We start from the raw sequence: 22,350 nt of genomic DNA on the forward strand, positions 1-22,350 counted from the left end.
ATTCAAATTTTTCTATTTTTTTTCTTAAAAGGCTTATGGTTTTACATTTAAGTTGTATTCCATATTGAGTTAATTTTTGTATAAAGTGTGAGGTTTAAGTTCTTTTTTGGGGTCCAACTGCTAAAGCATTATTTGTTGAAAATGATATCCTCCCTCTATTGAGGAATCTTTTGTACCTTTGTCAAATATCAGTTGGGCATATTTGTATAGATCTATTTCTGGAATCTTTATTTATGTGTCTATCTCTCTTGTCAATACCACATTGTCTTGACTACTGTAGCTATACAGTAAGCCTTAATATCAGGTAGAGAAATTCTTTCTTCCTTATGCTTATTTTTCAAGATATTTTTACCTTCTAGGGCCTGTGCCTTTCCATATACATTTTAGAATAAGCTTGTCTAGGCCTACAAAAAACCTTGCTTGAATTTTGATAGGAAATACACTAAAACTATAAATCAATCTGGAGAGAATTAACATCTTTACCATGTTAAGTCTTTCAACACACAAATGTGGTATATTTCCCCATTTATTTGAGTTTTCTTTGATTCTTTCATCAATATTTTGTAATTTTCAGCACACGGATCCTGTACGTGTTTTAAATTTATACCTATTTAATTTTCTTTGGAATGACTGTAAAAGGTATTGTTTTTAATTTTGGTTTCCACATGTTCATTGTTAGTATTTAGAAATGCAACTGATTTGTACGTGCATTTCATATCCTCGGACCTTACCAAACTTACTTATTAGTTCTAGGAGTTAGTACACAGACAGTCACATCATCTATGAATAGGAACAGTTTAATTTCTTTTCCATTCTGTGGTCTTTTATTTCTCTTTCTTGACTTATTGCGGTGGCTAGAACTTCCACTGATATGCTGAATAACAGTGGTGAGAGTGGGTATCTTGCCTTGCTCTTGATCTTAGATGGAAAGCATTCAGTCTGTTACCATAAATATGATGTCAGCTGTAAGTTTTTTATAGGTGTTTTTTATAAACACGAGATAGTTCACTTCTATTCTTCTTGAGAGTTTTTATCATAAATAGGCATTGGGTTTTGTCAAATGATTTATTTTGCATCAAAAACATAAAATATGACATGATATATTATTTCTCCTTTAGCCTGTTGACATGGTGGATTACAACCAATGATTTTCAATACTGAACCAGCTTTGCGTATCTGGAACAAAGCCCACTGGGGCACTGTATATATACTTCTTTGGATTTGATTTGCTAATATTTGGTATAAGATTTTTGTGTCTAAGTTCACCAGGGATAATGATTTGTAGTTTTCTTTTTTCTGTAATGTCTGCCTTGTTTTGGTATCAGGTAATACTGGCCTTATAAAAACAGTTGAGAAGTGTTCCCTCCTTTTTTACTTTCTGGAAAAGACTGTTAAATCAGTGTTATTTCTTCTTTTGACTTTTCCAGGAAAACCACCAGGGCCTGGAAATTTCTTTTTCAGGAGCTTTTTATTTACGAATTCTTATTTCTTTAATGGACGTAACACTATTCATGTTATCTATTTAATCTTGGTTAAATTTTGTGGCTTGTGGTTTTCAAGGAATTGGTTCATTTCTTCTAAGTTTTCAAGTATTTGAGTGTAAAGTTGTTCACAGCATGTCCTTATTATCCTTTTTTACTGCTTCTAAAAATCTGTAATATCTATTTTATTCCTGATACTGGTAATTTGGGTCTTCTTTCTTTTTGTTAAATTTGCTAAAGGTTTATCAATTTTATTGACTTTTTTCAAAAAACTGGTTTTTTGTTTCATTGGTTTTCTCTATTATTTTCAGTTTCATTTCTGCTCTCATCTTTATTATTTTGTTCCTTCTGCTTACTGTGAGTTAATTTTGCTCTTCTTTTTCTAATTTCTTGATGTGGGAATTTAGCAGGTTCTCAGTCAGAGTTGCTTAAGGGAGTGGGAGGAATTTCCCATGGCCAGGCCAGCTGGTGCCACTAGGAGGGGAACCAAGCCTCTGGCCTTCATAGGCGAAGACTGCTTCCCAGGCTAGGTTGGCTGTGATGTGATCCCCTTTGCCATTCCTACTCTGCCCCCTTCATGGAAGGAAGGGAGAGCACTCCTTTAGCTAATTATCAGCAGGGCTTCCAATCCTTTCTGCCAGTTTTGATGGGATCACCTAGTATCGTTGGCAGGATTCCATTCAATCTAGGGGAGAAATGAGCCTACCTGAGTGTATTAGTCTGTTTCTGTTGCTTATAACAAAATACACGGAACTGGGTAATTTGTAAGAAATTAAATTTATTGCTTACAGTTTCAGAGGTGGGGAAGTCCAAAGTCCAGAGAACACATCTGGTGAGGGTTTTCTTTGGTGGTAGCTTTCCAGCAATGCTGGGGTCTCACATGGCAGAAAATGGTGGAGCAGAGAGAGTGCACCACCTTCTACTGCTAGGTTGGAAGTCAACAAACACCTGGCCTGGGTCCCCTTCTTCTGTTGGGTAGGGGGTTGTAAGACACCCTACTGCTGTGTTGTTCTTCCAGTTCTGGGTCCCCCACGAGATCATCATCCTTTTTCAACCTTTCAGAGTTCTCCTGATTGTCTCTCATGTCATTTCCAGGTTTTACAGTTATACTTAGCAGAAAAGCAACGTGAGACAAGTCTATGCCATTTTATTTGATCGTAAGTCTCATCATACATTTTTTATGGATGAAAAATGGAGGCTAATGGAGAGACTAAGTGACTTATTAATAAATCAGAGAAAAAATTAGTCTCAGAACTATAACTAGAACTGAGGTATGCTCATTCTAGACCAGTTGTCTTGTCACTTCATACCCACTGTCTAAATCTCATTGCACTGAAATAACATAAACATTTCTTGTAGTAACAAAAAGTTTGTGAGCTTCAATTATGCTTGAAGACTAAAGTAACAAATAGAAGAAGAAAGTCAATAAATTAGGTTGAAAATGCATGCTAAAAGGACGGCATAGAATTTAGAAAATATAAATACTAGCATGAGAAACTTAAGTAATTAAAAATCTCTTTTTTATGACTATTTGAAGTCTGTAAAGATATTATCAATATATATCAATTTAGAAAGCCACTGTAAATAAAAATTATTTTAATGGTGAATTATTAGCTTCATTCTGAGATAAGGCCATTATTTCACCGAAGACTTCATGAAAATCACAACTTTAAAAGTTTCCTTCTAAATAGAAATAAAAGTTTAATTGGATTTTTTTTTCTATTGTTATTGCAGAGTCAATTAAAACCTTATTGATACACAGAACAAGTGAATGGTATCATTTTAACAAACAAAGAATTTTTTTTTCCTTTCCTGCTTAAAAGGCAGCTTCTCTGGCAGGGAAAATCTCCACTCACAGTTAAGCTGCCTTAAATCTTTAGACGCCATGTCTGGCCTGAGTGCTGCAGGTGTCTACGCTATCTGAAGGTAGCCCAGGTTAGTCAGTCTCTGAGCCTTCAGACTGTTGTGAATAGTTTCCCATGTTTAGAACCCATTTTCACAGTGTTTCTTTTGTTCACAGAATTTCAAAATACTATCAGTGCTTTACACACAATCAAAACCCAATGAATAAGAAGTGCAGTAATTTTGGAATATTTTATACGGTGTAAGTCAACAAATTAACTTTGACATCCTCAATGGAAGAAACACAGACGCAGCCTTTTAAGAGAAGAGATAATTTTTAAGCATTATCTACTGCATGGTCTAAATTATGCTCTTAGCAGCTAAGGCTTGCTCCAACATAGAGTAAATCAGATCAAGGCTTTGAAAAGACTCCATATATGGCAATTACACACAACCACCTTTCTTTAAATATGCCTCTTCCAACCTTGGCTAAGGAAAACCCGAAATACCAAAGTCCAAATATAAAAGATTCCAGTTTTCCCTTAATAAACTATATATATCTGGATACACCCCTACAATTTACAGTGATGAGAAAAAGTTTATGATATGTGAAACTTCAGGCTCAGAGAGGAACACACAACTTTTTCTGAGCTATACAGAGGCAATTAAGTATGTTTTCACAGGAGATTCTAAATCGAATTCTTAGGAAAGAATTCCATATCGATAATCAAAATAAGCCCATCATAGCTGTCAGCTTATCATGACAAATCTTCAGTTAAGTCCCCCCTTTTCCTTTGAAGAAATATAATAATATAATTTAGAAATAAGACACATGCCTTCTACTCTCGTACATTATCAAATAAACTGCCAAAAAAGAGCCAAACACTTTCAAAGACATGTTTGCAGAAGAAATAAAGATAAGGAAGCCATAATGATAGCTTAATGGGTAAAGGATAAGAGTCACACTCGATTCTGCCAAAAGTGGACCTGTATAGGTTCAGACACGCATCCAAGAATCAGCTCTGCTTGCCAACATATCAAATGCTCAGTGCATGCAGCTGGCAAGAAAGCCCAGGGAGCTGCCACTAGGCCTGTCGCTGTCACTCATGAGGAAAGACAGACAAGTCTGCCAGATAGCTAAAACTGCGGAGGACCTCATCTCCAAACCAAAGCTAAGAATTCTTCCCTCAGGAGAACTTACACTCAAAGGCCCAATACATTCTGCCAACAATTTACTTGCTGAAACATCCTGAAATTAATTCTCACTGATTAACTATACCACAGAGGAGTTAGGCTTTTTGTAATACAGTATTCTTTTGCTATGGCAAATAATGATGGCACCCTGTTTTATAAATAGCTTTTCTGAAGATAAAAGTGAACTATTTAGTTAATGGATACTCACCACACATCGTGACCATTAACAGTTGTCCTAAGTAAGTCATGCTGTATAGGTAAGTCTCTGAAAAGTTAGGGGTATGACAGGACATTTGATTACCTTTAGGTTGTACTTCCATGAAAAATATCAAGATGCAGATAAGAATATCCAAAATCAAATGTTTCCCTTACTTTTCAAATGAGGCCCTTTTCTTTTGAAAATGTGAAAAATAATATTAATGACAAAAATTAAAGTTATTTGGATTGTTTAATACTGAGAAATTTTAAAAAGCTCAGGGGAGGAGTGTTCTATTTTTCAGCAGACAGCACTGTTTGAAGATCCAGCAACCTATTATGATTTGATGTTATACTTCACTCTGTTTCTCATCTTGAGTGCTATATGGCACACTCAAGATCAAGAAAATTCAAATTAAAGACTTTGTAAAATCCCATGAGACTTCTAGAAATGCTGTGAAATGTCATAACAGAGCTGGGAATCACTCTTATGCATATGTTATCTTTTTGATTCATTTGTTATTTAGATTTGACCTAGTTTCTAAAAGGATTTGAGGTGGCTGGAAATTTTCTCAGTATGGTGCCAAGCAGAAAAGGGGGTATGATAAAAGCTTTTTGGTGGTGGTGTTAAGAACTATAAAACTTCTAAAGATGATACTGAGAAAGATCTCCTACACCAGGAAACAAAAACAAGAAAATGGGCTTTGAGTATAGCTGAATACATTTTTATATTACTTTTATAATCATAAGGGAAGGTCCTCTGGTTATAAAAGTCATATAAAAATGGAATAGATATACATACATATAATTCTGCCTTGGCAAGTGAAAAAGGAGATGCCTCTGCTTAGACAGATCATTTCCTTTAAGACACGGTGGCTTCCCACGAACATCAGAAGGTTGGAAAAGAGTGAGAAGAGGAGAAAGGCTCTGGGGTAGGGGATTGAACATGAACACACATGAACATACAAACACACACACGCACACGCACGGACGCACACGCGAAAAAGGGTATATAGCCAAAGTCTGACCTGTGTGTGATTCTACTACCTCAGCAGCTTACTCCTTTTGGCCAAAAAAACACTCATATCAGAACACTAATGTGGTAGAGAAAGAGCCCAATTTCTAAAATTTAAATTGTAGTATCTATTTATTGAACACTGATTAAAAAACCTAGGCCAGGTAACTTAAAAATGCTATTCTGCAAACTCTTCAGTATATAATTTTAAAATTTAGTACCCCTCTCTAAATTAAACCAAGTCTGAAGATATTCTTACATGATGAGCAACCCCAAATAAAACAGTGAATTGCATTAGGGTTTGCCTCTGCTGTTACGGTTTATAGCTACTATTGCCATACAGTCCTCACCACTCATTAAGGCAGAGCTTCTAAAGCTTGTGTTGTAATATTATCATTTTTATGTATCATAAGGGAGATATGAGGAGTGGGAAGCATGGCCCTTTGCCTCCATGGAGCTGATCTCCTGTTTCCTAGGATTCCAAAAATCTTTAGTTAGGGCTTTGGGAAATAGGTCAGATCATGGTTTAAGAAAAGGAGGGAATTTCTTTTTTCTTCTTTCCCTAACTTCTACTCTCCTATACATTTTGTCTACCAATTTACTAAGAGATCATCCAAACCAGGGTGACCTCAGGGTGAGTAGAATCAGTGGTGGGCATGTCCTACCCAGAACTCAGGCTGACTGTTAATATTTACAGGAATACAAGTGCTGTGTAGCCATACATGCTGTTTTGTCATAAGAAAAGGTAGAAATCGAGGTGTGTGTGGTATGTACAAAATATCCTAATGTTGGTAGCAAATGATTATCCTGTGCTTTCCTTTTACTAAAAAGAATAAGCTAAGCATGCCTGGTAGCAGTGACTTTGTAAGTAACTCAGATCTGACTAGAGTCCCTAGGGCACTGAACCTGAAGGGCTCGGTCTTGAGGTTTCTTTTGCCTACTCCAGAGTGGTTTCAGTCTTCTTGGACTACTGGTTACTGTGTTTCAACTTTTACATCCACACTGAACTTCACTGTGTAAACTCAAGGTGAAAACCTATATACTACATGTTAAGAACTTATTTCTGTCACTTAGCTATAAGTAATGTTGCTTTCCTTTGTGAGTTCTCAAAAGAAAAAAGATTTTACAAAATACTCATGATAATTATTTAAACAAGATAAATGGTGCATGCATGGTTAACTTTTTAAATCTTTACAATTAAGATAGCACCACACACACAAAAAAAGATAAAAATTGCTTTTATCTGACAACACTTTCTTAAAGAGGGAAAAGCCAGAAATTAGTGAATCATAATAAAAAAGAACCCACTTTGGAAATTCTGAAATGTTCATGGACTAAAAAAGTTACCAAGAAGATACTTGGTAGACGCTCTATCAAAATATTAAGCAGTAGCCTACAATAAGATAGAAAGCAATACGTATTTTTAAAACATCTGACCTAACAGCGTCACCAAGTCAGCCTTGGAGTCTAAGTCCCTCTATGTTTCCATGGCGTTTTTACCTCTTCAATTTATAAAGTATGGCAACAGCAGGGCTCTTCCCTTATCTTGGTCCAGAAGGCCAGACTAATGCAGTTGCCACAGATCCTTTCTCCTTCACTGATTACAGACTCATACCAACACAGCACTGTGGCAGCTGATGGTAGAAGACTGCCTGTCTATCTTTAGGCTAAGAAAGAAGCTCTGTGCTGAATTCAAAGATCACAAAGAATGAACCGTGGAGCTTTTCTTACTGTTTATAAATTCCTCTTTCGGTCTGGAGGTAGAACTCACATTTTTTGACTTGACAAATTATAAACTAATCTTGCAAGGAAATTTTTTGCACTGTACTTTAAGTCTGAAGATTTGCACCAAATGCCAACAGCCACCGACCATCTCTACTGTTCTGAGTCTTGTCCTTGAACTGAGAAAGAACAAGCACAGAGACCAAAAAAGCACACATTACAGCATTTCTTTTATTAAAACTGTCCATTTGGCAGCTACATTTTCAAACTATGGAAATGAACCTCCCTACTTTTTCTAGTGATCTAATTTTAATTAAAAACGTTCTATATCAAGAGACTGATGCCCGATATAAAGGAAAAGTTATAAGTGAAGTGGAAACAAAGGAATACTTCTCCCAGGCTTCTAGAGGTAAGTTTTTAAAAATATTAAATATCAATAATACTTTTAATTTCAGTTGTACTTGTTAGATTGTCTTTTTTTGTTAAGCAGGCTAAAGAGCAACATACTAGACTAGTAGCTATATGGCATTACACTTTCTTCGGGAAATTTCAGTTTAGATTTTATCCACATATGATCATTTTAAAAGTGTTTTATACAACCCACAAACTTTTTACTGTTTAAAAGTGTCAAGTAAAATAAAATTCAGGATATATCTGAGTTGTTTTGGAAAACTGAAAAGGACTTTGCTTATTTTTCTAAAACTGCTTTGGGATTCTAGAAAATAATTAAAAATATGAAAAGTGTCATTCAGTGGAGATACATGCCTTAAAGTGTTGGGTAGTGGAAACATGGAAAGTTGTCCTTGTTAAAATGATTACCTTCCAGTGAAAAGACGCCAAGTCTAATATGCGTATAAAGTAAAATCACTTCTCTTTTGGTTTAAGGCACCATTATTCACTGGTCTAAGGACAGAATAAAGGTAGGTCTGAGAAGAGAAAATCTAGACTATATATTTTCTAATTAATAGATTAGTACTGCTGCTGAAAATAACCAAGAAAAAACATGTAAATACCCTAACAGTCTCTCTGGTAGATCAGATTGTCACTACTACTAGCCTAATCATTCAAACTTTCAATTGATAACTCTCAAACCACAGACCTTAAATCATTCATGTTTGCCATTAGTCCACAGGGGGTTGTTTTAAGAAGAAACATGCATCGCTCTGGGCATAATGTGGTAGCATATTTCATTAAGAATCTTAACTCTTACCATAAAGGCAGAGTTCTGACACTAAAAGTTCTAACACACTTTAACGACTTCTGCTTATAATTTTCAAAAAAAACAAAAAAAGAACAACAACAACAACAAAAACCCAACCAAACAAAAAAACCCCACAATAGAACATAAGGAGTAAAAAAATAAAACTCTTTAGAAGTTCACAGTTGTTTTAATCTACATATGGTATAGTACCTGGTAAAGTGCTTGGCAAATGACATATGCAATAAATACCACTGAATTAAGGTCTGCATCTGAGTTAAATAATCACCTTCGTTAAATACAAAGTAAAAAGCAATACTGAATTAGTTTTTGCAAAAGAAAATCATTAAATGCCATAACCGATTTTACAGAGCTTGATGGTACTATAAACCTGTATCTTAATATTTTCAATTAACCAGGTTATTCTGTAGCTGTAAGAAAGAGAAAAACCAGGCAGGTCCTAGTGCAGTGGTGTTTACAACTAGTTGATCACAATCAGTTACAGATTTCTTTGTTCCTTCTCCACTCCCACTACGTCGCTTGACTAGCCTTAAAAAAGGGGGGGGGAGGGTAGAGAACCAGTTCTATTTGCTTTTGTTTTTTTGTTGATTCACATACCAAATTTTAGATTTTTAAAAAACTGCTCAGAAACCCACCTTACTGAATATTCTTGGGGCATTTCATAATTAAGTGATAGGTAAGCATATATATCAAAAAGCAGATTCCAGGCTACCACTTTCACTCTAAGAGGTGTCCACAGAAGTGGAAATCAAAGAACTCCTGGTACTGGTCTTGGGGAAAAGCACCTTGTAAGAGAAACATTACTTAGTGAGGTATGTTGCTTGTAGCAGGTGCTCACAACCTTGCTGAAGGAACAGGGGATAACAGAAGCATGATTTCCTTACCAGAGAAGAGTGGTCTACAGAGACAAGTTTCCTGTGAAAATAAGACCTGAAATGTATATTTCCTGTATCTGCCTTTTAAAAGGTCGGTCTCTATATGGAAAACTAACTGCTCTAGCACCATTCACTGAATAGAACATTCCTGTTAGCATTTTCTTTAGATGTGATAGACAGATTTTTAAATTAGTCCACTCAGATCTATTTATTCCTGAGTAAGTTTTGTTAAACTGTTTTTCCGGGAAACTGTCCTTATCATCTAAGTTTTAAATCTCCAGGCAAAAAATTCTTCATAGTGGTTTCCTATTTTAAAAAATGTATGTTCTCTACCTTTAGTTGCAATAAATATATATTTCATTTCTAATACTGCCTATTATGCCTCTTCTTGCTCTTTTTATTGTTATTAGAATCAATCATGTTACAGATGAGTTTTTTTTGATCTGCTCTATTATTCTATTGCAATTTCTACTTTCTGCAAATTTATTTATTTTCCTTCCCCTTTACTTGGATTTCTTTTTCCTATCTTCTTGGGCTAAATGGCCTACATGTGTTAACTTTTATAAAAATACTAATATATACTTGAAGTAGGGTTCTTTTTTATATTCGAAGTTTAACTGTATTGTTCAGATATCCCATTATCTTATTCGACTGTCTGCTTTATCTGTCAATTACTAAAGTGGTCTGTTAAAATGTCCAACTATAATTGTGGATTTTTAACATTCAACTTTATAATTCTAACATATACTAGGTGTAATCACTTTCCAAAATTATTTTATCTCGTAGGTAACTTCTTCCTTTTATCATTATGTGGTAACTTTGATTTCTAATGAAGCTTTTTACCTTAGAGTCTGTAATGTACGATTAACATAGCTACATTAGCCTTTTTTGGTTAATAGTTGACTGGCATATCTCATTCTTTCCCTTCACTTTTAACCTTTCCAGAATCTTGACAGCACATAGGCAAATTCTGTATGTTTATCCAGTCTCAGACTTTTAACTGGCACGTTTGGTTCTCCTAACATTTGGTTCTCTTATCTTATTATTTCTGCCATTTGGATTTTCTATTTCCCATGATTTCTATTTACTTTTTATCCCTTCCTGGTTTGTACTGGTTTAAAAGTTAAGATATCATTCTACAGTGGTTACTCTGAATCTTTTGAACACACATAACCTTATCTACAGTTAATCAATTTATCACCCTCATCTCAATCTTGAGATGCTTTAGGTTTGAACAGCTTCTATTTTATTATTGCTGTCTAGTATTTTCGCTTCACCTTGTTTTTAATATTCCTACTCAAAGTAATTTTATTGTTTTATACAGTTAATGCTTACTTTGATTTACCTACTTTTTTGCTTATCATTGTTTCTTATATCTCATTTCTTCCATGTTCAATTTTCTTCTTTCTGAACTATATCCTTTAGAATTGTGCTGTTAAATTCAAATTAATTGAAACTAAATAGATTAATAATTTAGTTTAATTAAAATGAAAGACAAGTAAAAATTCAGCTGCACTGGCCACATTTCAAGTGCTCAACAGCACACATGGCTAGTGGCTACTGCACTGACAGTGTTGCCCTAGAAGATCCTACAGCGAGGGTCTACTGGAAACAAACAGTCTGGTTTTTTTTGAAAAATGTCTTTATTTTGTTCTCTTGAATTACTGTATTGCTGGTTAACTGTTTTTCCCTCAGTCTTCTAAAAATATTATTCTTTTGTCTTTCAAACTCAGTAGCTGCAACTGAGGAGTAGGCTGGCTGTCAGTTTAATTGATGCTTTGTACATAATCAATCTTGAGTAGTTTCTAGTTGCTTCAGTCTCTTTGCCTTTAATATTTCACCATAATGTGTCCAGGGGTGTATTTATTTCTACTTATTATGCTTGGGTCCTATTCTACTGCCTAAATCTGAGATTTATATCTTTAATGTATTCTGGAAAAATTTTAGCCATAATCTCTTCAAATATTGCCTCTCTCCAAATCTATTTTATCATTTTATAATTCTGAAATTCTTATCCATCATTTGTTAGACTTCACAATTCTATCACCTCTGTCATATTTCCATTTTTTCCCCTTTCTGGGATGCATTCTGGAAAATTTCCTCAGATATTCCTGTTTGCCAAGTCTAGGAAAACAGTTTCAGCTGTTACTAATCAACTATTGATTCCAGGTAGAGAGTTTATTTCAATAATTAAAAAGTTAATTTCTAAAGTTCTACTTGGTTATTTTTCAAATATATTACTTTTTATAGCATTTTATTCTTTCCTTATATTTTTGATTCCTTCTTTTTGCTTTATTTTATAATCTATACTGATATTTATATCCATTAAAGTCTCTAGCTGATTATTTCATTAACTAAAATTTTTGGAAAGGGTGGTCTAACCCTGCTGTTTGTTGTATCCCACCTGTCATTCACTGTGAATTATTTTCTTGTATATTTAGTAATTTTGGACAGTGAGGCTTAACTGTGAGATTCCTGGGCAACCTAGGTTAAGGATGTATTTTGCCAGAAGGTTACATTTGCTTCTGCCAGGTGTCCTAGAGTAACCTACCAGCTGATGATTAATTTAATTTTAATTTTTTTTGCCTGGGTAAAAAATTATACCAAATGAATGTTATAACTTGAACCCCAAATCTGTATGATGGAAGGCCCAGGGTAATAATTTTCAGGGGTGACGTTTTCTTTCTAACCCATACCTCAGACTGAGGTAGATAAGCTTACCTGTCATCTCTCTAGGATGGCAGGCAGATATCTTTTTAATTAATTGATATGTAGCTCGTTAGGACCCTTGGCCTATGCTGGTATGTGTGTCTATGCGCTCACTCTCCACATTGTGAGGTGTTGTCTCCTAATCTTATTATACATTATAATGCGATCCTTGTATTAAGACGAGCTCCCAACCCCAAGAACCCTCTAATGGTTGACAGCCAGTGTCAGCTCACATGCTTTCCATTTTAGCTTTCAGTTTCCACTTTGATACTTGCTCACAGAAATGTCCCCTACTCCATTTTTCGTTATGTTATGCATTTAATATTTTACATAGCATTTCTAAATGTCTGTAGGGGGAAGATTTCCTGTCCAGATATTGCTAGACAGGAGTTAAATAATATCTTCTTTGACGTGCCTATGCCATAGATTTCCTAGAAGTTTAGATTCTCTAAGGAATGGTTTTATAATCCAATTACTGGGCAAAATGGATTCTGTTTACAAATGAACACAGGTCAGTAGATTGATGGTAATGCTTATGTTTACACAGCAAAAGAACTATCACAGAAATAATAAAAACTATCACAAATATTTCTTAGGGACAAGTGTCCACAGATTAAAACATTATCGCACTAATATAAAGTTTTAGCCAGGAGGGTGCTATGTGTTCCAACATTCTAATAAAAAGTAATACCATGACCCGTTGATCAGAATTGCTTCTGTTAAGGATTTTTTTTAAAAAATGCGTCCCCACAAAGATTTCTCATTTTTAACGTGTGTATATATATATATACACCTCAGGGTAACTAGTAATGGCCCCTACAACATTTGAAAATAATATTTGTAAAGAAAAATAACGAGTTCCTAGTTCATCCATGGAGCTAATCAGAGGGGATAGGAAGAAGCACACTGCAGGCCTGGGTTAAAAGAGAACCTGGATAATACGGAAGTCCTTATAACTCTTTTATTTGGCTTGACTCTAAGATGGAGACACAATCTACATTTTATATTTGTAAGTGCCTGACAAAATACCTTACATTCATAATGCCCTTTTAAGATAAGCAGGTCAGATCAGTGGTTTAAGTGATTTATCCAAGGTTACAGTTAGTAAAATGGCAAGGCCTAGAATAGAATTCTTGTCTCCCAACTAAATTCCATGCCAAAAGAGTGTTACCATGGCAAAGCCACCCTCAGGTATATATACTCTGCAGCTTTTGTATCTAGAAATCAATTATACATTTCAAAAAGGAAAGACTAAATGGGAGACATAAAAACCCAATCCAAAGCTTCCCAAGTGGTTGTTCGATTCAGGTATGGCACAACAATGGATAAGAACATGGATTTATGCTTCAGACTCCCACTGTCCAATATGGTAGCTATTAGAACATATAGGTACATAAATTCGAATGGATTAAACTAAAAAAAATTCCTCATTCAGACTAGCTACATTTCAGGCACCCAACAGTCACATGTGGCTGATGGCTACTATTCTAAACAGTGCTGATATGGAACTTTTCCATCATTGCAGAGTTCTACTGGGCAGCAGGCAGCAGTGCTGTAGAATGTGGATTGATGAAGTAAGTGATTTTATTGCTGTAGTAGATTGGAAAGAACACTGGCTTTGAAACCCAACTGACTTAGATTTGAATTCTGCATCTGTCACTCATTACCTCTGCGACTCTTGAGCAAGTTTTTTTTTTTTTTTTTAATTTTATTCTGTCGATATACATTGTGGCTGATTATTTTTCCCCATCACCAAAACCTCCCCCCCCCCCATCTTGAGCAAGTTTCTAAAACTTCTCTGAGCCTCTTTTTTCCTCGATCTGTAAATCGGGACTCAGAAATAAAGAGTGGGGAACATCACTGTTGCTCAGTAACTACAGAATCTGCAACCTCCCCATTCTTCACTGTAGCTCCATTGGGGTCTTTTGGCTGCCAAAAGGTCCTTGCACAGAATAAAAATACACTGCCTCTGAAAGATTCAAGAGAATCACCAAACCTAAGCACTCATTAATGTAAGCATTTTCTCTGTAAGATTTTACCTTTTTCTTGGGGATGGGGTAGGGTGGGAGGGGTGGGAGGGTGAATACTTTGTATACATAAAGAAACGCAAAAAAGTAAAACAATTTAGAATTGGAAAAAGTTACAGTTCAATGTTCCATTACATTAACTCTAAAAATTGATTTGCGTGAAAGAAGCTGGATATGAAGGTGTAACTTGAGTTAAATGGGTCAAGTGTCTTGGTGGTATTTCCCACAAGAGAACAACAGAAGAGCAGCTACAGAATCAGGTATAATTACCTGTATGCATAATCACATACTAACTAACTTTTTATTTAAAGAACAAATCCCTAAATAATTCAATAGCTTGCTGATCTAACAAGACTATTTTCCACTTTAAAGAGTAGGTAGACAAAACACACACTCGAGAGGTCTTAACACTCAAAAATCACTTTACACTATCTTGTCACTTCTCCACATACAGGTTTTCCTTTAAATAATTTCCCCAATGGAATGACCTTGTTAAGTGAGTTTTTTTGTTCAACTAAGGAAACCTTTGTTTTAAATGCTTGTTGAAAGTCTTCTCTAAAATAAAATGCATTAGTTCACTTTTCTCCCCAAGAATATGCTAATTAACATAATGAATACTCCTGATGATCTAAGGTCTTATTACAACAAATAAATCTATAATACTATAGTGGGGTTAAAGTATAGAATATTGACATTTTTATGCTGGCCCCAGGTTACACTCTAGATATCTGCTAGATTTTTCACAAAATAAAACCCAACATTAGCTTGTTTTCTTATAATTTGCCATAATTTCTTCTACACATGGACTATAGAAATATTTCCAGATAATTGAAGCTCTGATTAGTTAGGTTCTGTTTAATTATGGTTTAATTATATTTGTGTTATGTCACATATTCAATTTCACAGGATCCTTTACTTGTGAAAGAAATACAATCGTATTCACTTCAGGCTTATGCTAAATAATTAGGTCCATGGGTCTCTTGATAATTTTCCCTATTGACTACTTTAATAATCAAATTCTTCTTAGAAGCAATAGCTAGATTAAATTCCCAAGTAATAAAGACCAGAATTAAGCCAATTTCACTTTTTAAAAAAAGTTGGATCTCTGTTCCTCTGCAGAATTTCCCCTTTAATGGAATGTTCAGTACAAAGAAAAAGGCCATCTGAAATTATTCTACTGTTACCATTAGTTTAAATAAATCCCTCTCAATTTACAGGTATTTAAAAACATTTCTAATATGTCCTCAGCATTTAAAATTTGAGAGGTAATCATCTGGACAAATAAGTTCACTCAAAAGTCAACAGATAGACCCTATTTCACTTAGGTGCTTAAAAGTGAGCTAGGGAAAAGAGTTTGGGGCTTCAAGCTTTACAACAGATCTTGCTGCTTCTCATTCAGGGAATTAAAAGATGTATAATATCTAGTAGCTTTTTATATTTTATACTGAAGACATCCCCCAATACCAATTATCTCCCAATCAAGTAAAATTCAAACACAGTAACTTCTCCTTCTTACATTAGAAACATTTCTCCAACATACCCTTACATGATAATTATAGCACAATCACTCTGCTACCATAACCAGTTTTGATATCCCTACAGCCAACGCCAAACAAATTAATTGCCTTCTGTCCTCAAACACCCATACCTTCAATATCTACACTGAAATACTGGAACTGAGAATTCTTTTTAGTACTATACTTTCTTAAAAGGGCCACTCAAGCTTTGCTGACTGCGTCCAATCATCTTTAGAGTCTGTAAAATGCCTGAAAGAACTCTGGACTAGGAAGCAGATAAAGGGTTATAATTCTAACTCTCCAAATGAGTATCTGTCATACACCTGTAAGTCTTAGCTGACTTAACTGCCAGACTACCCTATATAGGTTATTGTATCATTAACATCAAAGTACAATAGCTCTTGGTGCAGCACTGGTACCCAGTAGATACTCAATTAAATAAACAGATTAAAAAATACTACCACTGAGGGCAAAGATAGTACTTTCTTTGTGGAAAGAAGTATCAGTATCTGTCCCCATCCTATGTCTCCCAAGCTAAATTCTGCTGCTCAGGGTCACAGGCAGCCTATAGTTCAGTGTTACAACAAAAACAAAGGAGTAAAACCTATTTTTAGAAAACAAACAGAAATATGCTATTAAATGAAACAGTATAGTTAACTGAAATAACACAGTAAGTTGTTATACACAAAAGAGGGTTTTCAATTTTAGAGCTCAGGTTTGATTTTACTAAGAGATTGATTTATAATCATAAAACAGAGTATAGATCATATCTTGTACTGTAATTTGAAACTCCGAAAATAACGTGTTGATAGAAACCAAGGTCACTCAGTTTTATATACAAATATATTAACTGTAACAAAACAGAGATACTCACGGCTTGCATTTCTATACAGAAGAAATGGTTCATGGAGCTGAAACTCCAAATCTTTATTCACTGGTTCAACTAGATTGTGCATATTCAGTCGATTCACAATAGTAAAACCATGGTAAGGTGAAGCTGACCTTAGATTTAATAGAAGAAAAAAAATCCGTAGTTACCATGTAATCTGCAGAAATGTTATCTATTACTTTATTTCCATTTCAAAAAAGAATGTATACATGAGCACAGCATACAATACTATCAGCACATAAAACTATAAATAAAAAATTTAAGTCAGATCATCTCTTTCCTCTGCTCAGAAGTATCCAAGGACTCAGTCCCTCAGAGTGAAGGCCAAAGTCCTTACTAAAGCCACCAAGGCCCTACCTGATGGACTCGCCGCTCCCGACTTCACATCCTATGCCTCTTCCCTTGCTTCCCAGCCACACTGGGCTCCTTGCCCCTCTCTCTGCAGGTGTGCTTTCATCTCAAGACCTCTGTTCTGACCACTGTCTCAGATTCTGCACAGCTATCTCATCTCCTGCATGTGTTTGCTCAAATGTCACCTTTTGATGAGGCCTACCCAAACTAGTCTTTTCAATACTCCTAACTTGCTCCCAAACTCAACACCTCTAACTCTTCTCTCTTTATCCATACCACCTATTTTTTGTATTTATTATGTTTCTCCTCCCACCCCTACAGAATGTAAGCTCCATGCAAATGGGGAATTTTTTCTTGTTTTTTCCACAGATGTATCCCAAGATAGATACACAGTATTTGATAAATATTTGCTGAATAAAATTTCATTTGTTTACTTCAAATATGGTGCAGGATTGGCTGTAATGACTGCCCACCCTTACAATAATGATTTTTCTTGCACCATATATGTCTTTACATAGTTCTCCTAAGTGAGATGGAAAATGGCTTGAATCCCACAACAAGAAACATATTTAGTTCTCATATCAGGGGGATTCAATACACAATCCTTTAGACACTCCTCACATGTATCTAACACTTCATAGTTTCTCATCTGTTTCTCTGTGCTGTACATGGAGAAATAATAAAACCTTGTTCTACAGATTAAGAAACAATCTTATGATGATTAAAGCCTGTGCCCAAAGTCAACACAAGTAATGTAACTAGGATTCAGCTTTAGGTTTTTTGACTCCAAATCTAGACTTCTTCTATATTAAGTGATCTCTGCAAAGTGATATTCTGACATCCTGGTATACCCTATCCAAAGTACACAAACTGCTCACATTTCCCAAATAGTTTCTTGGGCATGCACGCATTCATTCATTCGTTCATTCACTCACTCATTCATTCATGTGGCAGCTGGATGGTACAGGGATTGAACCCTGGACCTTGGTGTTTGGGTCTCCTTCTATTAGAATCAATCCCACATAAGCTGCCATGAACTGTATTAAATCAATCCACTCACTATACTAAATCTCACATTTTCTACAATTGGTGGATCTGTACCATACCTTAACAATAAGGCCAGTAAGGTAGGTCCCAAATACCACAGATACCAAGGTTCTAATAATAGTTGAGTTTCTAGAGATTTATATTGCTAATGAAGAATAATGAAGGGGGTGAGGTAAAGACCTCTCCCCCCCTTTTAAAGGAGAAAGATGAATAACAGGAAACAAAGTGTTAAAGAGCTTACTTTATAAATATCATAGTACTTACACTTAAAAGAAGAAAAAGACGAGTGTGTTTAGATAAGATTCCAAAGCTTTACACCAAAATTTAGAAGAATATTTGACAAATTCTTTTAAATTAGCATCAAAGGAGAAAGGCAGTCCTTAAAAGATAACTCAATTTAAAAGAATGGAAAAGAACCAGATGTCAGTAATGACTCCTGCTGACTCCCTAAGCTTCAGGAAACAAGGAAAGGAATCTGCCCCTGTTGGAGCAAGACTTTAGAGGAATCCAGGAAAACAAGTACCCCATGACTGTCATATCCTGTAGGTTGCCTTACAAAACAAAGTTATAATCTGTAAACCAATCATATTCTGAAATAATTAATTCTCTAAGTAGCTGAAAAGAAAAAATGTGTAATTATGAATAATCCAGACTTTATAAACAACTCTCAAACAAAAGATACATATTACTAAATACGTATCATTAAAGATGCTGTACATAATCTAGAACTTTGGGGTGGGGGGAGGAATTGGAAAGGGGACAGAACCAGTCATAGAAGACAGACTCTCATTTAGTAAACACAGAACAGAGGGACTGACCTCTCAACTATATTATTTTATAGAGCTAGTCTATGTATTATTATTTTTCTTAAATATATCTTTTTCTCTTTTTAATATGGGAGGAGGGAGACAAGCATCTGTTTTAGACTCATTCATTACTAGAAAATGCTATTCTGAAACGGTTTTGCTAGGTTCCTAAATAAATTCTAGGTCTATTCTTCTGAATCACTGTAAGGCTCAAAGAAGAGAAATAACTTGGTTAGGATCTCACAGATAGGGATGGATGAAAACTTGAAGGGGACAAGCAGGAAGGTAAATGTACAACAGAGACAAATAAAATGAATGTAGAATGGAGTTGAACTATTTTGTATAACACTGTTCATCCTTACATTTTAAAAAATAAATTTAAAAAAACGCTTACCTTCTATATACAAATAAGGTCCCTTCTATATCAGTCTTCTCCTATAATAGACAATGAGTCAATTAGTTTTTTCCCCCTTAATCCAACCCCAAATAGTCCCAATGGAGAAGAAATGCTTCACGTTTAAGATCAATTTGTTTTATTTATTGTAAAATTAATCACTTTTGAACAGGTAAAGTAGGTGTTCCTCTTACTCCACAAATTTCTGTTACCAGTCTCTTATGTATCTTTTCAATGCTATTGATGCATACATAATAAGCATTTGCAATGTTCAGTCCAGCAACAGGCCTGTATCTGCAGCATTTTTCTTTTTTAGCTAGCAAAGGAGAAAATAATAGGATTAGCTTTTTAGTTTTTAAAACTAAAATGTTTTAGCCAGATTTTTAAATTTTAAAGCCAAGGTCCTGTGTATAGCAATTTCTTCACTTTTAAAGTTTATCAAAGTTAACAGGAAAAAAGAAAGAAAAATTTCTTATACTCCTATAAGAAAGGATTCTTTGTTTCATCACTTGTGGAATTTGGTATATTTCATGAGTAGCAAATTTTGTGGTTAGTTAAGAATTATTGTCAAAATCAATTAAGTTTGTTATTTTTAGAACTTTAAGAATCATGAATACTGTAACTATACTCTGCCTTAATGTAATTATTGTAGGTCTTACAAATAATTTAAAAATCTTTTTAGTTTGAAGTGAAAGTGTTTTGATTAATAAAGTACAGCTCATTACCATCCTTCACTTGTTGTGACAACAGTGTATTCAGGTTTTAAACACAGTTACAAGGTTTAAAAAAAAAAACAAAACTCTATTAGCCTGTAGTTCACAGCCTAGACTGGACCTAAATGTTTTAATGTAATGAACAAACTATTAAAACTGTAAATGTTAGTCATATCAAATTACATTTGCTGGGATAAATTTTTTTTAAAATTATCATCTTGATTTCTTCCAGGATTATTGCCCTAGCTTGAACATCATCATGAAACTTTTCCTTCCTAAGGATTCAGAGGCTTTTTCTTGCCTTTAAAATGTTACAAGAAATTGGTAATCAACTCTCTCACAGTAAAAGAAAACTTGCCCCACAAAAAACATTGTGCAAAGTTACAACTCACTGTAAAATAACGAGAGAAAAGATTTTGGTTATACTCTATGAGCCAAATAAACAAACAATAGCAGCTTTATTTTTAAATTCAAGTTATTATAGCTTGTATTTTATATTTAAAAGAGTACTCCACAATTTAAAATTCTAAAATATTGAAAGTCTTTGTGAAAAACTAGAAATAAAAACTTTTTAGTGAAAAGTCCTAGCCCCAAGTCTTTACCATTTGTCTGTAATTCATATTTCACAAATTTATTACACAGATCAAGAAAAATGATTCAGAACATTTCAAACTAAGGCAATGTCCAAAACAGATATATTTCAAAAAACCAGTGTATAATTTTATTCTTTGTGACCTCCCATACCTCCTCCTCTTCCAGTAGGTGAAGGAAAGATAAACAAGATGATTATGAAAACTCTCTTCATCTGAATGAACTGTTTACAAATGCCAAATGATTTTCACAAAATTATTGATAAGTACATAATCTATGTACCTGTATTATCTTGTAAAGGACATATTACGATAATCTTTTCGAGTTTTGTTAATTTATGAGTTTCATTTCTTACTGAAATGTGAATGACAGTCATTGATAAAGTCGACCCAACAAACACTTACGGGTATTTTTCTAAGTGTAAAGCCTATAGTTGAACGAGTTAATTAGGAAGAGTCAATCACAGGAAAACGAGAAATTCTGTTAAACAATTAACAAAGCTTCAAGCAGGGGCTAACAAGAGTTAGGGAACAGACTATGAACTTTTCAGACCCCCTCGGGAGCATTCAGAGGTGAACTCACTAGCATCGTAGGTGAAATTTACAGGGTCTCTTTTCCCTGAAAGCGGTCTCCTAAGAATCCAATTAACATGAGAGCCCTTTTCCTAAGTGCCTTGAAATCTTTCCCAAAACTCTGAAAATACAGTACCGATCGATTAAAGCCGGACTCACCCCACCCCCTCTCGTAAGAATTAAAACTAAGTGGATTTCAAGCTTGATATCCAAATGACCTCTGTGAAGGGGGCTATCATTTACGTCTGTTGGGGGGGGGGATGACAGAGGAAGGGATGTTTATTTTACAGATAATGTATATGTAATTTATCTGATGATCCTCAAAGCCTCAAACACAAGCTTTCAGGCATCCTTCTGACCCCATCAGTCTCCTGTCTCCAACGCATCAGCAAAGGCGGCAGGTCGCCCACGTCCCCAGACCCGATCCCAAGGGACTGATCCTGCTACAATCCTCCCTTCCACCGGCTTTTCCCTGGGATGTCTCGGGCCTACTTCACTTGCTCTTCTCAAATTCCGGACGCTCCCGATACCCCTCAGGCTCCGGTCTGGCTCTTCGCCAGTACCCGGCCTCGCCTTCTCCGCCCTGGATTTCCGCTTCGCCCCCGACCCCAGGCAGCCTGCGCGGCCCCTTTAAGAGTCGGCGGCGGCCGGGCGGGAATCCTCAGCGGCCAGGCCGCACTCACCCACTGGTTTGCCTTGGGGCAGAAGGTGTACAGAGCGACCTGACCCGTGAGGTCTGCGATGCTGGTGATATAGGGGTCGTGTTGCTTCAGGGCCGCTAGGCTCATCTCCTGCCCAGCTCTACTAAGCGACTCCATCTTGAAACCCGGAGCCGAGCCCCTCCGGCGGGGGCGGAGCCGCGGACCGGAAAGTGCCGTCGAGTCAAAGTTCCCCCAGCTGCGTCAGCCTCCTTAACTTCCGCCTCTCCGCCCGGCCTCGCGGCGGGCCGGTACGGCAGCCATTCCGCTCCGCGGCGCTTACGCCCCGGGCGCCTAGTCAGGTCCTATCGGCCGAACTGTCCGGATCAGCGTCCACCCCTACGTGGCCGAGTTAGCAGGCGTCCCGGTGCTTTTTCACCAGCCAAAACGTCCGGGTGCCGGCATAGGGTCTGCTCGTGCATTTTCCGAGCTCTGCCAGGCGAGGCTGGAGACCGACTCACTGCCTGGCTCGGGATCTCGAGGAAGGGCCCGG

General features: G+C 35.9%; 1 protein-coding gene across 3 annotated transcripts in view; it reads right to left on the bottom strand.

The window, feature by feature from the left end:
* Positions 1-21,997, bottom strand: part of DCP1A (decapping mRNA 1A) — a 60,624-nt gene extending 38,627 nt beyond the window's left edge. For all 3 annotated transcript variants that reach the window (XM_063113923.1, XM_063113924.1, XM_063113922.1), the window contains exons 1-3: positions 21,843-21,997; positions 19,284-19,324; positions 16,671-16,798 (exon numbers count right to left, since the gene is read on the bottom strand). In XM_063113923.1, coding sequence (XP_062969993.1) covers positions 16,671-16,798; positions 19,284-19,324; positions 21,843-21,977 — 304 coding nt within the window. In that variant the 5' untranslated portion in view covers positions 21,978-21,997. The remainder of the gene's footprint in view (positions 1-16,670; positions 16,799-19,283; positions 19,325-21,842) is intronic.
* Positions 21,998-22,350: the final 353 nt, after the last annotated feature.

The sequence above is a fragment of the Cynocephalus volans genome, chromosome 11 (genome assembly GCF_027409185.1).
Source record: "Cynocephalus volans isolate mCynVol1 chromosome 11, mCynVol1.pri, whole genome shotgun sequence".
NCBI classification, from domain to species: Eukaryota; Metazoa; Chordata; class Mammalia; order Dermoptera; family Cynocephalidae; genus Cynocephalus; species Cynocephalus volans.